Source organism: Sapajus apella, unplaced genomic scaffold, assembly GCF_009761245.1.
Source record: "Sapajus apella isolate SASKATOON/1434 unplaced genomic scaffold, GSC_monkey_1.0 scaffold58, whole genome shotgun sequence".
Taxonomy (NCBI): Eukaryota; Metazoa; Chordata; class Mammalia; order Primates; family Cebidae; genus Sapajus; species Sapajus apella.
Genome location: NW_022436998.1, coordinates 9,000,442 through 9,021,602, shown reverse-complemented (window position 1 = coordinate 9,021,602; position 21,161 = coordinate 9,000,442). Strand labels below are relative to the sequence as shown.

Genomic DNA, 21,161 nt, shown 5'->3' with positions numbered 1-21,161 from the left:
AAGAAATATGGGATTATTTGAAAAGATCTAATCTACGTTTGATAGGTGTACCTGAATGTGACAGAGAGAATGAATCCAAGCTGGAAAACACTCTTCAGATTATTATCCAGGAGAACTTCCCCAACCTAGCAAGGCAGACCAATATTCAAGTCCAGGAAATATAGAGAACACCATAAAGGTATTCCTCAAGAAGAGCAACCCAAAGGCACATAATCATCAGATTCACCATGGTTGAAATGAAGGAAAAAATGCTAAGGGCAGTCAGAAAGAAAGGCCGGGTTACCCACAAAGGGAAGCCCATCAGACTGACAGGGTATTTCTCTGGAGAAACCCTACAGACCAGAAGAGAATGGGGGCCAACATTCAACACCCTTAAAGGAAAGAATTTTCAACCTAGAATTTCATATCCAGCCAAACTACGCTTCATAAGCCAAGGAGAAATAAAATCCTTTAGGAATGCCTGGGAGAGAGAAATAAAATCCTTTCTTCTGCTTGGCCTATTCACCTATTGAAACTTGTGTGTGCTTCACAATTTCTCAGAGATTTAATCACCAACAGGCCTGCCTTAAAAGAGCTCCTGAAAGAAGCACTAAACATAGAAAGGAACAACCGGTACCAGCCACTCCAAAAATGTCCCAAATGGTAAAGAGCATTGACACTATGAAAAAAATGCATCAACTAATGGGCAAAGCAACCAGCTAGCATCAAAATGGCAGATCAAATTTACACATAACAATATGAACCTTAAATGTAAATGGGCTAAATGCCCCAATCGAAAGACACAGACTGGCGAATTGGATGAAAAGTCAAAACCCATCAGTGTGCTGTATCCAGGAAACCAATCTTACATGCAAGGATACATATAGAATCAAAATAAAGGGATGGAAGAAGATTTACCAAGAAAATGGGAAGCAAAAAATAAGCAGGAGCTGCAATTCAAGTCTCTGATAAAATAGACTTTAAACTAAAAAAGATCAAAAGAGACAAAGAAGGGCATTACATAATGGTAAAAGGATCAATGGAACAAGACGAGCTAGTGATCCTAAATATATATGCACCCAATATAGGAGCACCCAGATACATAAAGCAAGTTCTTAATGACCTACAAAGAGACTTAGACTCCCACACAATAATAGTGGAAAACCTTAACACCCCACTATCAATATTACACAGAGAACAAGACAGAAAATTAACAAGGATATCCAGGACTTGAACTCAGACCTGGACCAAGCAAACCTAATAGACATTTACAGAACTCTCCACTCCAAATCCACAGAATATGCATTCTTCTCAGCACCACATCACACCGACTCTAAAATTGACCACATAATTGGAAGTAGATCACTCCTCAGCATATGCAAAAGAACAGAAGTCATAACAAACAGTCTCTCAGACAACAGCACAATCAAATTAGAACTCAGAATTCAGAAACTAACTCAGAACCACACAACTTCATGGAAACTGGACAACTGGCTCTTCACTATTGACTGATAAACAATGAAATGAAGGCAGAAATAAAGATGTTCTTAGAAACCAACGAAAACGAAGACACAATATACCAGAATCTCTGGGACACATTTAAAGCTTGTCTAGAGGAAAATTTGTAGCAATAAATGCCCACACGAGAAGCAATGAAAGATCTAAAATCAACACCCTATCATCAAAATTGAAAGAGCTAGAGGATCAAGATCAAAAAACTCAAAAGCCAGCAGAAGGCAAGAAATAACTAAGATCAAAGCAGAACTGAAGGAAATAGAGACACAAAAACCCTTCAAAATCAGTATATCCAGGATCTATTTTTTTGAAAAGATCAACAAAATAGACAGACCACTAGCCAGATTAATAAAAAAAGAGAGAATAATCAAATAGATGCAATAAAAATGATAAAGGGGATATCATCACCAATTCCACAGAAATACAAACTACCATCAGAGATTACTACAAACAACTCTATGCACATAAATCAGTAAACCTGGAAGAAATTGATAAATTCCTGGACACTTGCACCCTCCCAAGCCTAAACCAGGAAGAAGTTGAAACCCTGAACAGACCAATAATAAGAGCTGAAGTTGAAGCAGCAATTAATAGCCTATCAATCAAAAAAAGCCCAGGTCAGGATGGGTTGATAGCCAAATTCTACCAGACATACAAAGAGGAGCTGGTACCACTCCTTCTGAAACTATTCCAAGCAATGCAAAAAGAGGGAATCCTTCCCCAATCATTTTATGAGACCAACATCATCCTGATACCAAAACCTGGCATAGACTCAACAAGAAAAGAAAACTTCAGGCCAATATCCATGATGACGATAGATGCAAAAATCTTCAATAATATACTGGCAAACGGATGGCAATAGCACATCAAAAAGTTTATCCATCATGGTCAAGTAGGCTGATCCCAGAGATGCAAGGCTGGTTCAACATATGCAAGTCTATAAATGTAATCCACCACATAAACAAAGACAAAAAACACATGATTATCTCAATAGATGGAGAGAAGGCCTTAGACAAAATTCAGCAGCCCTTATGCTAAAAACTCTCAATAAACTAGGTATCAATGGAACATATCTCAAAACAATAAAAGCTGTTTATGATATACCTATAGCCAATATCATACTGAATGGGCAAAAACTGGAAGCATTCCCTTTAAAATCTGGTACTAGACAAGGATGCCCTCTATCACCACTCCTATCCAATATAGTTTTCGAAGTTCTAGTCAGAGCAATCAGGCAAGAAAAAGAAATAAAGGATTTTCAATTAGGAAAGGAGGAAGTCAAATTGTCTCTCTTTGCAGACAGCATAACTGTATGTTTAGAAGATGCCATCGTCTCAGCCCAACATCTTCTGAAACTGACACGTAACTTCAGCAAACTCTCAGGATACAAAATCAATGTGCAGAAATCACAAGCATTCCTATACACCAATAACAAACTTAAAGAGAGCCAAATTAAAATGAACTCCCATCCACAATTGCCACAAAGAAATAAAATACCTAGGAATACAACTAACAGAGGATATAAAGGACCTCTTCAAGGAGAACTACAAACCACTGCTCAAGGAAATGAGAGGGCACAAACAGATGGAAAAACATTCCATGCTTATGGTTAGGAAGAATCAATATTGTGAAAATGGCCATACTGCCTATAGTAATTTATAGATTCAATGCTATCCCCATCAAGCTACTATGACCCTCTTCCCCGAACTGTAAAAATCCACCTTAAACTTCATATGGAACCAAAAGAGAGCCCGCATAGCCAAGTCAATTCTAAGCAAAAAGGACAAAGCCAGAGGCATCACGCTACCTCACTTCAAACTATACCACAAGGCTACAGTAATCAAAACAGCACAGTACTGGTACCAAAACAGAGATATAGACCAATGGAACAGAACAGAGTCCTCAGAAGCAATGCCATACATCTACAAACATCAGATCTTTGACAAAACTGACAAAAACAAGCAATGGGGAAAGGATTCCTTGTTTAATAAATGGTGTTGGGAAAACTGGCTTGCAGTGTGCAGAAAGTAGAAACTTTACCCCTTTCTGACACCTTACACTAAAATTAACTCCAGATGGATTAAAGACTTAAACATAAGACCTAACACCATAAAAACCCGAGATGAAAACCTAGGCAAAACCATTCAGGATATAGACATAAGCAAGGACTTCCTGACTAAAACACCAAAAGCATTGGCAGTAAGAGCCAAAATAGACAAATGAGATCTAATTATAACTCCACAGCTCCTATATAGCAAAAGAAACAATCATTAGAGTGAACCAGCAACCAGCAGAATGGAAAAAATTTTTGCGATCTACCCATTTGACAAATGGCTAATATCCAGAATCTACAGAAAACTAAAACAGCAAGAAAAAAACAAACAAACCCATTCAAAACTGGGTGAAGGATATGAACAGACACTTTTCAAAAGAAGACATATATGAGGCCAACAAACATATGAAAAAATGCTCGTCACCACTGGTCATTAGAGAAATGCAAATCAAAACCACATTGAGATACCATCTCACACCAGTTACAATGGTGATCATTAAAAAATCTGGAGACAACAGATGCTGGAGAGGATGTAGAGAAATAGGAACACTTTCACGCTGTTGGTGTGCAAATTAATTCAATCATTGTAGAAGACAGTGTGGTAATTCCTCAAGGACCTAGAAACAGAAATTCCATTTGACCCATCAATCCCATTACTGGGTATATATCCAAAGGATTATAAATCGTTCTATTATAAGACACCTGCACACATATGTTCATAGCAGCACTGTTTACAATAGCAAAGACCTGGAACCAACCTAAATGCCCATTGATGATAGACTGGACAGGGAAAATGTGGCAAATATACACCATGAAATATTATGCGGCCATCAAAAACAATAAGTTTGTGGACTTTTTAGGGACATGGATGAAACTGGAAACCATCATTCTCAGCAAACTGACACAAGAACAGAAAATTAAACACTGCATGTTCTCACTCACAGGTGGGTGATGAACAATGAGAACACATGGACACAGGGAGGGGAGCATCACACACTGGGGTCTGTTGAGGAGGACTAGGGAAGGGACAGCAGGTGGTAGGGAGCTGGGGAGGGATAACATGGGGAGAAATGCCAGATATAGATGATGGGGGGATCGAGGCAGCTAAACACATTGCCATATATGTACCTATGCAACAATCCTGCATATTCTTCACATGTACCCTGGAACCTAAAGTGCAATAAAATATATAAATTTTTTTTTTAAATTTATAAAATAAATAAATATACGATTGCATATTTGTGAAATGGAAAACCATCTTCAAAAGAGTTTGACCAACTTCACCAGATACTTTTTGTAATAAGGCTTTGCTATTAATAAATGAACAAAGTAACTTAATTAGCCTTTATAATGAAAACTGTACAGAGTAACTTAACTGTTCTTGTTCACCTACACAGACAGTGAACAGCAGATAGAAAGTAGATACTCTATTTGTGCTTTGCTTTTGTTTGAGACAGTTTCACTCTTGTTGCTCAGGCTGGAGTGCAAAGGCATGATCTCAGCTCAATGCAGCCTCCACCTCCCTAGTTCAAGAGATTCTCCTGCTTCAGCTTCCTGAGTAGCTGGAATTACTATTTTGTTTTAAAAGCATTTACAGCCGGGCGTGGTGGCTCACGCCTGTAATCCCAGCACTTTGGGAGGCCGAGGAGGGTGGATCATGAGGTCAAGAGATCGAAACCATCCTGGTCAACATAGTGAAACCCCGTCTCTACTAAAAATACAAAAAATCAGCTGGGCATGGTGGCACATGCCTGTAATCCCAGCTACTCAGGAGGCTGAGGCAGGAGAATTGCCTGAACCCCGGAGGCGGAGGAGGTTGCGGTGAGCCGAGATCGCACCATTGCACTCCAGCCTGGGCAACAAGAGCGAAACTCCGTCTCAAAAAAAAAAAAAAAAAAAGCATTTACAGGTCCTCTTGGTGGATCATTTCTGTAATCTCAAAACTTTGAGAGGCTGAGGCGGGAGAATAACCTCAAGCCAGAATTTTGAGAACAGCCTGGGTGACATAGTGAGAGCCCATTTCTCCAAAAAGCCAAAAAGCTGGGTATGGTATCGTGAACCTGTAGTCTCAGCTCCTGGAGAGGCAAAGGCAGGAGGATTACTCCAACCCAGGAGTTCAAGGTTGCAGCGAACTAGGATCCAGCCACTGAATTCCAGCCTGGGAGACAGGGTGAGACCCTGTCTCAAAACATAATAAAATGACAGTTAAATTAAAATAAAAGCATTTGCTCCTATACATTCTTATGAATAACTTATAGGGTATTTTGTGATACATGGAAAAAAATCCACTTCAGTAAAGGTCAATGGATTGGAGAAAAAAATACTATAGAAATCATTAATATAACTATATACTCAATAATAATTCCTTGATATTAGAAATACACATAAAGCATGAATTCTCAGATTGATTTCAATACCATTTTAAGTCATCAACCATAATTCTAACTCTCTGTATACTACTTTTGGAGCCTTAGCACAAAAATATTTTCATTTTATCTGAAAGTTTATAGATCAGATTCAGATTGCACCCTTCCAAAGCTACAGTAGCTAAATTCAGATGAAGTAGGTGCAATTACAGCCTGTGTTTCTCAAATGTGGAGACATGGGAGAATTCCAATAACTTCAGAGACCAATTCTGATGTTCTCTGTGGTGGGGGTGGGGTAGGCTGTTGCCATGGTAGCCACATCAGTAAGCTTCCTTGTGCTGGGAAGTAGCTCCTATCTGTCTGACCCTTGGAGAGTGTGCCAAAATAATTACTAAACATTCAAGACTTTCTCATTAGAGGGATGGATATTAAAAGCATTAGTCTATCCAGCCCCACACATAAATCATTGAAAATTGTGTTAAAGTCCCTAAAGAAATACATCTATGTGTTTTTAAAATGAACACACGACAATTGTAGAATTGTGTGAAATGTTCAGCATGCAAACTCTTCAACAGTTATGTAATGATGGCTGAAGTAAATTTTACCTCATTAGCAAGAAATCAATGTGTTATTACATCATTGCCAAAAAAGTACTAATCCACATTTTCTTCTCACTTTTTACTATTTCAGCTATGCTGTTTTTATTTCTAATTTTTACTAAAAAGAATACATTTTTAAAGTTTCCACTCTGGCATTCTCTCAAAATGAAGAATGAAGAGATTGCCATCTTAGCAAAATGAATAAGCATAGGAATAAAATAAATAACTGATTGAAGTAAGAATAAGGCAGAAAATGTGTACCTTTTTAACACAGTTCATGATTTGCCTTATTAATGTCAGATTGATTTTTTGAAAAAAAATTGATGGCATTTCAAATATCATCTCAAAACAGGTACAGCAATTTTCAAACATTTTAGCTTTCAGGAGTCTTCCAAAATAAGAAAAGCCACACTAAGCCTCTTCCTAGTGTAATAAACTAATTTCCACTAGTAATAATTTATAACGAAATTGAGAACTATACATTAGAACCATAATGAGATAGGCCCATGAAATCTCACAAGAGCTTAGTAACCAAATGAGTATTAAGAACATTACCCTTCAAAATATGTCAGTTTTTCAATAATGATGATCTAGAGTAAAACATCTGGTCAATTCTTAACTTGTACAATAAATACCATTACTTTCTAATGGTACATATATAGACATTCTTATGTATTTTAGCCAAAAAAAAAAAAACCTTTATTACTCAGCTTAATCACCTACCCCTATTCATCAAATTTGTCACTAAATGACTTGTGATTATTTCAAAATATAAAATCCACTCTCACAGAAAAAGAAATTGCTATCATCAAGTATATTCAAAAGTAAATTTCCTGTCCCAAAGGATAATTTATAAAGAATTCTTAAAATATATTGAAAAAAGGACATAAAAGCAAAAATGTATGGCTTTTCAAGCCTCCTACTTTGAAAAGGACAACTACTCTTTAGATTATCAATGTAGAGATAATCTAAACTATGAACCTCACATACCTAAGTTATGAAAGTGCCTTCAAGGACACACACATGCACACATACATACATACATACACACACACACACACACACACACACACACACATTAAAAAAAACTGGTTAACAGGATTTCTTTAAAAAGATACAAAAAGTACAAACCAAGAGGAAGACTGATACATCTGACTATATTAAAATTAATAATTGCTGTTCATCAGAATATATCAGAGGATAGAAACATGGCAGGGCACAGTGGCTCATGCCTGTAAACCCAGCACTTTGCGAGGCCGAGGCAGGTGGATTACTTGAGGTCAGGAGTTCAACGCCAGCCTAGCCAACATAGTAAAACCCTATCTCTACTAAAAATACAAAAAATTAGCCTAGCATGGTGGCATGTGCCTGTAATCACAGCTACTTGGGAGGCTGAGGCACGAGAATCACTTTAACCCAAGAGGCAGAGGTTGCAGTGAGCCAAGATCACACTACTGCATTCCAGCCTGGATGACAGAGTGAGATTTTGTCTCCAGAAGAAAAAAAAGGAACAGAAATACAAGCCATAGATAGGAAAGATATCTGCAATGCATGTAACTTTGATAAAGTTCCAATATGTGAAAATTATCCCCCTATCAGAAAAGAAAGAGAGAGAACTATAACAGACTTTTCACAAAAGAAACACAAACAGTTAACAACCTCATTCATATCTAGGGAGATGAAAATTAAGATCACAAGATGCCATTTTACATCTCCCTGATAGGTAAAATTTACATATTTGTCAATATAAATTGTCCTGGATGTGAGGGGCAATCAGAAAACTTAGGCATAAGTTGCAATCAGGTATAATCAGATAAAACCACTTTGGAAAGGAATTTGGTATTATTTAACAAATTTGAAGAGTCACATACATACATTAAGACCCAGAAATTATATATATATATATATATATATATATATATATATATATACACACACACACACACACACACACACACACTAGAGAAATTACTGAACATGTTTATCAGGATACACTGTTAACACTGTTTAGACAAGCACAGTTTCAGTGAGCAAAATAACTAGAAATAATTCAGATACCATCAACAGCATAAAGTATCAATAAATTAGGTCATACAATAGAACACAATATTGAGCAAAAACAATTAAGTGGTAGAAGAATACATGCAAAATTATTAGATTTATATAAATAAAAGAACATTCAAAACTAAAAATGTACATTGCATATGGGAAAGGATTTCAAGAGGAAACCTTTGGAGGGCTAGGCTTTTATAAGCTGACTTGTACAGTATTAGAGTCTAGTTCACAGACTCACAGACTCAGAGTCTTGCAGTCTGGGGAAGATAGAGGAGATATGTTATGGTTCAGCCACAAGGAATCCCTCCTCTGCCTACACAAGCTTTCTCTAAGCAGATGCTATGTAGTCACTGCTAGAATGCCTCATGAGATAAGGTTCTTGCCATCACATCAGGCTGCTCATTTCACTTTTGGTTCATTTTAATTAGCAAAATATTGATTCTCAAGCTGACTCAATTTAGGCTTCACCATAACTTGCATTTCTTCTTTGGCCATCTAAATTTATACAGAATAATTCCCCTTCCGCAACCCCCCCCATGTGATCATGTTTTCAGCACTTAGAAACAGTTATCCTTTCTTCCTAAATCTTCCATCCATGAAATATTATTAATTATTTTAAACATATGTTATGCCTCCTGAACTTGCTCAAGTATATTAAAGTCCTTTCTGAAGCATAGCACCCCGAAATGAACATGATACCCCACATGGCATCTAAATATTTCACATCCCTGCCTTTGTCATTACCTCAATAACTAAACTGTATTTTAATATTCACATTTAGTGCTTCAAGACTCTCCTTATTTATGAGAACTTTTTATGATCAGATGTTTTGTTTTGTTTTTATGTAAGTAGTAGACAAGCTTTCTCTTTAACATGACAAGCTTGATCCCATAAAGGAATTGCAAGAATAACTTTAAGTGCATTTGTATTTTAACTGTTCTAAAGATAGCTTTTGGATTAACATGAAAAACTCACAAGGCCAAAAGGCAATACCTGATTGTAAAGAATAAAATGGCCTGTTTCTCACGCTAAATTTACTGAGAGCTAATCAATATGAAAATGCATTCAATTCCATCACACTCTCAGGTAGTGTTTTGAATGCCAACTGACATCGAGAGACTCATTTTTAATGTTCAAATGTATATAAAACCCCTCTTTGAATGTCAACATTCATTACATCATTTAATTTTATAAAGACAGTAAAAAATGTTTGGGGAGGGAAAATGGAACTTGCAGTTTGAAGTGGTGTAAGTTTACTCTACATGGTGGCTAACATGATTCATGTTCACCCTTAATAACAAACAGTATTGAACACCAGCATAAGAGGCAGACCACATTGTATCAACCAACTCACTGGAAAAGGAAGCAGATCTTATAAGTGAAGTCTCAGTTCAATAACAACAGAAATGAGAGCTTAGTCTTTTGAGAGTTGATGTGGATAATCACATATCACTTAGAGTTAGTATACAAATGCTCCATTAAAAGAGTCATTTGTGCAATAACTTGAAAGAATTGTTCCTTCTTAAAAAATAAAAATAAAACCTATGAGAAAAACAAAATCAATGCTATTGATTGTATATAGAAAATAGGGCCTCGAAAGTACAAGATGGAGTTTACTTCTAAACAATAAAGATACAGAGGTGGACCAAGAATTAAGTCAAATCATGGCCATTCTTTCAATAAGAAAAAAAGGAACTAATAAGAGAAGAGGAATGGATGCTAGATAATCTATAGAGAGGTCAGTAAGCAGTTCAATACTCAAAGGATGCAGAGGGGCCTAAGAAGTATTTATAGGAAATATCTTGAATACTTTTTTTTTTTGAACTATTGCTGTTAAAGTTTTATTATTTCTTGCAAATAGTCAGATCACTTGTTTAATCCCATGGTTTAAAGCTATGCATCTTTTATGGGCTCCCCAAGCTGGAATACACATAATAAATATGTAACAGCAGTACTTCTAATCTGTACTTCAAAAGTAGGCACTGCACGGTCAGTCCTTAGGCATGGGGACTCCATGCTAAGATGTATATTTCAACATGCTGATTGCATGGTCTTGGCCAAGTTACGAACTTCTCCAGGCATCAGTTTCCCATTTATTAACATGTAGATAACAGAACACCTATCTCTTAACGTCATTATGATAATTAATAAATTTACGACCTAGAAAGTGACTAAACAATACCTGGCATATAAGTAATTAACAAAACTTATTATCATTAACAAACACCTCATGAAAAAAATTGGTAAGTTCTAGTGTTCTATAGCACTGTAGGGTGACTACAGATAATGACATATATTATATACTTCCAAATAACTACAAGGAGGATACTGAATGTTCCCAACATAAAGAAAATGAAAACTGTTTGAGAAGATGGACATGCTAATTACCCTGATATGGTCACTATACATTCCATGTATCGAAACATCACCCTATCTGCATGACTGTTTACAACTAATATACATCAATTAAATAAATAAAACAAAACAAGTTAAATTAAATAAAATTTGAATTGCAAAAAGATAATTGATGATTTCACCCAAAAAGATTAACTTAAAATAACAAATTGTCAAAGAGCACTAAATAGACACTTGCCATTTTAAAAATTAAAATGAAATTTAACTGCTTCTACCACGAAAGATCAGAAAAAATAATAAAACCAATAGCTCTAAGCAAATCAAGCACTATGATAGATAACAATTAGACATTTCCAATACTAAAATATTAGGTAAAATTCACTCGAAATAAAACATCACCAATTCTAAATCACTAAATCAGAATTTGTTTATTTTGGATGAAGGTAGACTGAATTTTATATATATAATAAAGGAGAAGAAGAATGTAAGGGTATTAACAAGTGCTACCTCATAATTAAAGCCAATGTCTATCTGTTTAAGAAAATAAACTGTATCCAAATGTTCTGTAAGACTCACTTAAATATTTTAACATACTTACAAAAAGAGCCTAAAGCAACATAATCTACTTACACTACTGCCTTAAGAAGTTAATTCCAAACAATGTTGATCAAAACTTGAAATGGAAACTTGTACTAGGTAGCACTTTTAAGTATCTGAAAGCAACACAACTCATTTTGCTTAAAAATACGTGATAATGTATGCATACTATACCCAGATGACTTTTCCCCAGTCATCCTGATTAATGAAGTCTTACCATGTGAGTATTCTCTTTGTTAAAACCATAAGGACTTTTGGCATTTAGGTATGCAGTAATACTTGGAACACTGCCCGGGATGAAAACAAAAAATTATGTAAGCACATGTTAAGAATTTTATGAAGACCACTTAATTTCACTCAAGAGAGACAGGAAAAATTGGACTGATTTTCCATATAAACTCCCCGGGTGTTTCGCTGAATGTCTTGATAGTAAGCAAGTTTGTGAAAGATCCTTTACAACCTATTCATTCATTGTTACCATGGTATACTCTTTATAAATATTAATGTTCACAGATAACAAAGAATCTACCTATATCAAGAACATTGCTATTTAAATTTTAAGAAGATTTAACTAATTATACAATGAAACATTTCCTCAATTAAACTTTTTAAAATTTAAATGGTTGTTTTTTTAATTTTAAATTATTTTGACATAAGGCTATTAGCACAAGATCTGCTAAAGTTAAATTGAGTTGGCTAGAATTACCATTTAGGGAAAGATCAGCATTAGGTTATAAAATTGTAGTCATTTTATTGAGTTTAAAGGCAATCAACAGCACTGCAAAAGCTCTAACTCTGAAGGCAATCAACATCATTCCAAAAGCTGTGACTCTGAATATTGATATATTATTTGGAACCCTGTTTTTAAAAGGATAATTAAGATGACATGCTGTTTAGTAATCTAGCAATAAAAGGAAGATTTAAAAAATTTATTAAAATTATCATGAAGCAATGGGGAAAATATTAGTTACCTGGGGAAGCAGTAATATCTATCATGAGTATTTCTTCCTTATTTTGTTACATTAACATGTGTTCGTGTTTGTATCAAATACCTTTGTTTGCTTCCCTCTCTTATCTCCTTAACATGCATCATAAGATGTACTGACTTTATATCATAGCATTTAAATATTGTTAACTTCACATTATAGTATTTAAGCTATGGGATATCAATGATAGGAGTAAACATCACCCAAGAACTTTGTGTCTTCTTTTGGAGAAAGAACTAGTAAATTTGCAGTTGTACATAGGGTTGTTCAATCATGTTAGGTGGAAGCATGACCGTGTTCTTGTCTTTATCTGAAGATTAAATACGGTTTAAGAAGCTATGTATGGTGCCAAGTTGACAAGGGGTTGATTGACCTGTGATGTTTAATTTTACATGTCAACTTGGATAAGTCACAATACCAGAAAGTTGCTCAAAGGTTATTCTACTGTAGATGTTATGGTGAAGATATTTTTTATGAGATTAACATCTAAATAAATAGACATTGAATAAAGCTGATTACCCTCCAATAATGTGGGCAGGCTTTATCCAACCAGTTGAATGGAAAAAAGTCCAACCTTTCTGCTAGGAAGAGGAATTCTGCCAGCAGACAACCTTCAGACTTGAGTTGCAGCATGTCTGACCGATGGGCCTTGCTCTGTAGATTTTGGACTTGCCAGCCTCCACAATCACATAAACCAAGTCCTTAAAATATATCTTCTTCTCACTATATATGGACATATATATTCTATTTGTCCTATTTTTCTGGAGAGCCTTGACTAATACATAGCCCCGTAGTTAACAGTTTGAGCTCTGAATCCAAATAGGGTTGGTATAAATGCTGACTCTACTATATACTAGTTGGGAGACCTGGGCAAATTACTTAACTACATTGAGCCTCAGTCTCCTCAACTACAAAATGGAATAATAAATATTAACCTTCACCTCACAGGATTGTTTGAGGTTAAATACATTTTATATGTAAAAATATTTAGAAAAAACATATTCTATGTCTTGGGCATTTTCTTTTTTCTTTTTTTTTTTCTGTTTTTTTTTTAATTGCATTTTAGGTTTTGGGGTACATGTGAAGAACATGCAAGATTGTTGCACAGGTATACGCATGGCAGTGTGATTTGCTGCCTTCCTCCCCTTCACGTATATCTGGCATTTCTCCCCATGCTATCTCTCCCCACCTCCCCCCCCCCCCGTCCCTCCCCCATTTCCCCCCAACAGGCCCCAGTGTGTAGTGCTCCCCTCCCTGTGTCCATGTGTTCTCATTGTTCAACACCCGCCTATGAGTAAGAACAAGCGGTGTTTGATTTTCTGCTCTTGTGTCAGTTTGCTGAGAATGATGGTTTCCAGGTTCATCCATGTCCGTACAAAGGACACGAACTCATCATTTTTGATGGCTGCATAATATTCCATGGTGTATATGTACCACATTTTCCCTGTCCAGTCTATCATCGATGGGCATTTGGGTTGGTTCCAGGTCTTTGCTATTGTAAACATTGTTGCAATGAACATTCGTGTGCATGTGTCCTTATGGTAGAATGATTTATAATCCTTTGAATATATACCCAGAAATGGGATTGCTGGGTCAAATGGAATTTCTATTTCTAGGTCCTTGAGGAATCGCCACACTGTCTTCCACAATGGTTGAACTAATTTTGTGTTGGGCATTTTCTAAACATTAACAAATATTAACTATTTTTCTCAAGCTTCTTCTAACATAGCTAGAAAACTTTCAGTTATGCTTAGTAAGAAGGGACAACACAAATAAATTTTAGAAATAATTTACATGGTCATTTGGGAATATATTTTTGTAAGAAATAATTCAAGATGAAGGAAGACTGAACCCACAGAGTTTCAAAATTGTGGTTTCTTGAAAGAGATAGCAATAATTAGCATTTGAAACAGATGAAGTAAAAGGATACTCTGCTTTATACAATAGCTCTTTTATTAAAATGTGCTGACCAATATAATATCTGAAAACTAATATCATATGAAGCAATTGATATAGTCTCAGAAATGCTTTAAACATGGTTTCTAATTGTTAGTAGTTCTTAAGATACTGCCTCTGGTTTTATATTCTGTACTTGACCTCTATATATTTTTTCCACTTTTCTCATCCTTTCTGGTCACTATCCACATATTAGCCTTGACCTATAATTTCATCTCTTTTCTTTGCAATTCTCTGCCAACTATACATTATGCATGTTTATTGTGTTTTGTCACCAGAAGAAAGTCTAGCTGAATATTTATATTTCTTGGCCTAGGAAGAACTTTATGTTGTTGACATAAAAGGTGAAAACTATTAGGAAAAAAATGATAGAAAATACTACTTAAAAACTGAATGCCTAACATATATACAAAAAGATGACACAGAATAAATCAAAGGTGCATGCTGAATGAAGAAAGAATATTTCTTTTATACTGCCAAGGTTTTTTTTTTTGAGATGGAGTCTTGCTCTGTCACCAGGCTGGAGTGCAGTGGCGCAATCTCGGCTCACTGCAACCTCCGCCTCCTGGGTTCAAGCGATTCTTGTGCCTCAGCCTCCCAAGTAGCTGGGACTACAGGCGCGTGCCACCACACCTGGCTAATTTTTGTATTTTTAGTAGAGACGGGGTTCCATCACGGCCAGGATGGTCTCGATCTCTTGACCTCGTGAGCCGCCTGCCTCGGCCTCCCAAAGTGCTGGGATTACAGGCGTGAGCCACCACGCCTGGCCAAGTTTTTAATAGTAATAATAATAATTATTATGCTGTGGTGTTCTATACTTTGCATTAAACATTCATACAAATTATCTCATTTTATACCAATCCTATAAAGAAAGCAGAATGCAAGATTTTTAAAAGGTTGGCTCTAATGACATTTTGGGTCAGATAAATCTTTGTTCTAGGAAACTACCCTTTTGAGCTGTATGCCTGGTTTTTACCCCCTAGAAGTCAGTAGTCTCCCCAACATTACCCACTTTGTGACAACCAAAACTGTCTGCAGATATCACCAATGTCCCCTGGGAGACAGAATCATCACCAGTTGAAAACCACTGGCAGAAAGAAAGAATATCTTCTTTTTTTACAAATTGGTTAGGTGAAATATAGAGAAATGAAGTGACTTGCCCAAATACACCCCTTCTCTAAATAACCTATAAGTTTGATAATTATAAGACACTACCACACAAGTCTTTTGGATAAAACATTAATCATCACCTAAGAAACTGATTTTTATATATCAATTTCTTACATTACAGGTATTTCTGAACTTACCTTCTTCCCAGCCGATTCAGTCATTATCACAAGCTACTTTCTTCCCACAAAACATGTCATTATAAATTTCAAGTCAGAAATAAGTATTATGAAAATTTACCTAGGCATAAAACACATTTATATAGTGCCCACCTCAGTATTTTTCAAAGCCCTTTCTATATTAGTCTTTACAAGATGTATGAAACAAGCTATCATTCTATTAATTATGCAGGTAATATGTCATCCAAACCTTATTATCTGCCTCTGTCATACACATGAAAAACATTTTCTTTTTACAGAAGCTTCATAGCAGGAAAACTAGTCACATATTAAAAGTTGAGGGTAGAGTTGAAGACACTTAAATTATCAGACCAAAAATACTTCCAGTGATCTTGAGCTTTTGCCGAAGCTTTATATGTTTGCTCGGTGACCTGACTGCATGCAGTCTTATTCCATGTAATAAATGACATTTCTTTTTTCACATTTTTAACTTTCCCCATGTCTATAAAAATACTGGATTCTCATATTAATATTCTAAATGCAAACACTTCACATAGTTAACCACTGTATCTAAATAGTGTTTCAATGCTTTTCAAACTAATTTATCAATAAAAGAAGGAAAAATGGGATTTTCCATGTAATGCATTGCCATCTGTGTACAGGCTGATAAGACGAAAAGAGAATATTTGAATGTCAGAGGATTGGAGTTACAAACCGTACCTTCCATGACATACACCAGTGACCCCACATCTCCTTCTTTGATGATGCAACTGTCTTTGCCATACTCCACTGGATACATACAATCCACAATCTCCTGGATCTGCGACAGCTCCAAGTTCTTCATAAAGTCATTATCAAGGATAGCTTCCTTAATAAGATCCTTGGACCTATGGCAAGAGAGGGAAGATTTACTGGCACATCTGACAAACTCTTTCAGTTTATGAGGTTTAGCAGAGCCATACAGTGCTCTGGCACACCACAAATGTATTTTCTTGTTAGGGATCCAATAATTTTTTGTAAGACCTGAGAACAAAGTAGTTCCATAGCAGCAAAAAAAAAAAAGGCACTAAGAAATTTTTTTTAAAGTATCCTATCATTTAACGAATAAGTAACCTACCCACCAACCAACAAACAATATTATACAGGCTCATTTTGCTTTAGATGTTTCCTTAATCACAAAGATTGCTGGGAAACCAATGGATAAACATTTTAAATGGAAGTTTGTAATTTAGCTTAAGAATAAATATGAACAAAATTTTAAAACTCCAGAACAAATATCATTACTACTGTTTGTGTTTGTAAAAGAACACAGGGATGTATTGTACTACACACAATCACAGAAAAAAAAGTTTGATTATTTTTTATGTGCCTCTTCCACTAGACTTTATGCCCCACATAGGCAGGGATAATTTTAAATTTGTTCTTTAATGTATGCCCAGTGTCTACTAAGATGCCAGTTATCTATAATATAGTATTTAAAAAAATACCAACCTAACAGTTTTATATGTGAAGACTGGTGAATATAACATTACTTTCAGTAAATGGTTGGAGATAATATTGCTCAAGTAATATTCTGGATTAAAAAAGATAAGAATCGGATTCCTACCTACTTGTTTGAAACAACTGGTGGGAATGTGACAGTTCTTTATACACAACCCATGATTTTTTAGAGAGTATTTCCTTCTTCAAGCAGCTTAGATTCAGGTAACCAGGCAGATAAAACTCTATTGAACAAGATGTTTGAAGTGCAGCATGTTTTAGGCATGGGATTCAATACAAGTAGACAGTAGGAAATATATTCATACATTTTGTAATTGGAATTCAGTGGTTAACAAGAAAAATTTAGGAGAACTTAAAACATTGTAATGTTTATTTGCTGGGATAAGAAGTTCCAAATGACTTTCTAAGAATGCAAAAATCAAAGTGGAAGAGACATTAATAAATATTTATCAGGAGGAGGACAATCAGAGCACTATCAGAGAAGTCAGAAGCTAGACAAGATGAAACCAAAGACCTTAGCAATCCAGAGAGAAGACAGCATATTTGGTGCATTATACTAAAAGTCTTAATTAAAAAAAAATTAAACACAAGCTGACCTTTGTCCACGTTTGCTTAGCAAGTGGCTTCCAGGGAAATGACCCACAGTAGTGAATACTGACTAAAGGATTAGTCTTCTCTTCCCATTTCTGGAGATTTTTCATCTAGACCTCAGTATAACCAGCCTAGGCTTCTCACATTATGTTTGGTAATGATTCAGTTTAAGTAGTACAAAGATACACAGAAAAATAAAAACAATTGAAATTTTATTACTATGAAGAATATTCCTAGAATGAATGTTATACTGCAATTAAAATTATGTTTATGAGGATTGTTAACGGTGTGGAGGAAATTCTTCTATTATTTTTAAGTGAAAATGCAGAATACAAAATTGATTTTTTCAAGTAAGAAAGTATGTGTCTATTGAAATGTAAAAGGAAAAAAAAATAGGCTTTGAAGAGACATATATTTGGGTCTCAATCCTAGCCCTGGCGCCTAAAAAATTTGAGTGGGTTGTCTTACTTTTCTGAATTTCCATGTTGTCATCTACAAAATGATATTTCAAAAATACCAACTTAACAGGTTTATATGTGAAGACTGAGGAATAAAATGTTACTTTCAGTAAATGGTAGGAGATAAAGGTTGTAGCATAGAGGTATTAATTGCAATATTATCTTCACCACTCCCTATAATTACCGTCACCATTCCTGGTCTCAAGAATACCAGTGGCACCTTCGTATTGACTCCTGAGCTCTACTGTTCTGGGATTATTTTTCCAAGAATCTGGGCTTACTTGGTATTCAGGAAATTAATTTGGTCAAACTGTATTATATTTTCTCTTTCCTAAAATTTCTTTATTTTTAGTCGGAGAGCGAGACTATTTAATGGGTTCATAGCTACTTGCACAATAAAAACTAATCAAGAACCACAACTTGTTTAGCTACATACAGATGGTATATTTTCCTTTGGGAAGTATTAATAATGATCCATAAAGATTTAAGTCCTAGAAATGAAGCAAGATTAAAAGTGAAGCCCTCTTCTAAGAACATAATTAGCACCATCCAAAGATGACTGAAGAAAGTCACTTTCTCCCCTCTCCTAAGAAAATTATTAAACTGTTTGATGAAGGCATTACAAAATATTAAACAATGAGCTCTAATATGATTTCTTAGAATTATCCAAACTTTCCAACTGTTTATCACAGAATGCAGAGTGTGGGATGGGAAGAACAGGATTTCAGGACGGTTCTGTGTCTCAAATTTATATTGGATGGAGCACATTAAATTTCAGGTCTCTGAAGAAACAAACTGGAGGCTTCCATATAGGCTGTTGTGTCATCTTAAAAGAAACTAATCAATATAAGACCTACATCTTACCATTTACACCTCCATACAGGTACTGCCAAATAGCATTGTTATTTCTGAATTGTCACAAATAATCTGTCTCTGCTCTCACAGCAAGATAGATATCTTGTGCCTCTGTGTGGTACAACCCAAAGATGTATTTGTCAGAGAATAATAGTCAAAGCCTTGCCTTTTCATGTAATTTCCCTTAAAGTCCTTTCCCATTGTCGACTGAAAACCTTAGGTGAACTCTCATTAGTCTTTACTTGCGCCAACATTATAAACTATAATTAATCAGGGTCTCCAGCTAACTCTTCTTTGAATCCTTTTCTTTCCCCAAAGAAATGGTCTAATAAACTCACTGTAACTAAGATATAATGCATATAAAATCAGTTAGTTGAGCTGTGTTATTAGTATGGGAGTTGGGGAAAGCTGGTGTCACAAGTACCAGAAGGTAGCCATCTGCTCAACCCGGAGTATATATTTTAACAATATTTTGAAATAATTCAGCAGCCTGACTTGGGAGGTATAAGAACCATCATTCTCAGAAAACTGACACAAGAACAGAAAATCAAACACCACATGTTCTCACTCATAGGCAGGTGCTGAATAATGAGAACACATGGACACAGGAAGGGGAGCATCACACACTGGGGTCTGTGGGGGGGGAACTAGAGGAGGGATGGAGGGGGTGGGGAGTTGGGGAGGGATAACATGGGGAGAAATGCCAGATTTAGGTGATGGTGAGGAAGGCAGCAAACCACACTGCCATGTAAGTACCTATGCAACAATCTTGCATGTTCTTCACATGTACCCCAAAACCTAAAATGCAATAAAATATATATTAAAAAAAAAAAGAAGCAAACACAAAGATCATAATTTTTTTTTAAATCTTAACTATCTGGTTCTGTGTACAAATAATTTATTTTTAAGAATCTTTTCTTCCATGCTTAAAATGTGTGGCTTTTTAAATCCAAACAGCCTTAAAGGTAACTTGATTAATTTGAGCTAGCCCAATCCTTGGTCATCATTGAATTGTCAGCCTCTAAAATATTAGTTATATATAACGGTGTGCTGGTATTCTGGCTGTCTGGCTCAGTTGGAGAAAAGCGGAGGAAGCCATGGTATGTAGCATTTGCCAATTTCCATGGTGTAAATACTCCCACCATGGCCAATTTGAAGCTTTCATGCAAAAATCAACCTGTTTGCAAAGTTCCTGGAAATTAACAAGCAGATCTTACATGAGCCAGTGCAAGTTGGCTCCAACACAATACTAGATATAGATTATTTTTCTAACACCCTAAGAATTTAGTGTAACTTAATTTATGAATTCTTAAACCAACATGATAATCCTTTCTTTCCTTAAAAATTTCATGAGGTGGTATAATATCCCCAGATAATTTAGTGGCAGAATTAGCAATAGTTCTTCCAAACGTTCAATTTTAGAAAAATAAATTAGAAAATCCATATCCCCATTTATTTATTACAGGGGAAATATCTGAATATAAAGAAACAATGCTTGATAGGAATTGTCTTTCTACACAATCTTAGGTAAAAATGGGCAATTTTGGAATACAGGGAAACATATACCTACTTCTCAAATAAAGGAGCCAGCATTATTCACTGTTAATAAACAGACCCTCACTAGTTTTTCTTAAGCTAATAAAAGGAAATTCTATATTATGGGTTACAATATAGTAGGCTAGCAATACGTAAGTCACAGAAGGTTTATTTCAAGGAGTAGGGAAGGCTAGTTCAGATTTGGTGGTCAGGAAGGCCTCTCTGAAATAAGGATTACATAACAATGAGATTTAACCATTGTCTTCCCTATTGCAATGATGACGAAGAAAAGTATTCTAAGTAGAAGTAAAAACAAGAACAAAGATGTAGAGTTTGGAATGACTTTGATATATTCAAAGATCAGAAAGGAGACCTGTATGACTGAAGCATACAGTGAGAGAGAAGAAATGGGATGGGAGAATAAGATCACTGAGGTAGGCAGGGGATGGGTCTCATAGGACCTTGAAGGCTACG

At 35.6% G+C, this 21,161-nt stretch overlaps 1 protein-coding gene across 2 annotated transcripts in view; it reads right to left on the bottom strand.

The window, feature by feature from the left end:
• The window catches only part of PRKG1 (protein kinase cGMP-dependent 1), a 1,332,247-nt gene that overhangs the window by 1,148,843 nt on the left and 162,243 nt on the right, over positions 1 to 21,161 (bottom strand). For both annotated transcript variants that reach the window (XM_032245676.1, XM_032245675.1), the window contains exon 2: positions 16,468 to 16,634. In XM_032245676.1, the coding sequence (XP_032101567.1) occupies positions 16,468 to 16,634 (167 nt within the window). The remainder of the gene's footprint in view (positions 1 to 16,467; positions 16,635 to 21,161) is intronic.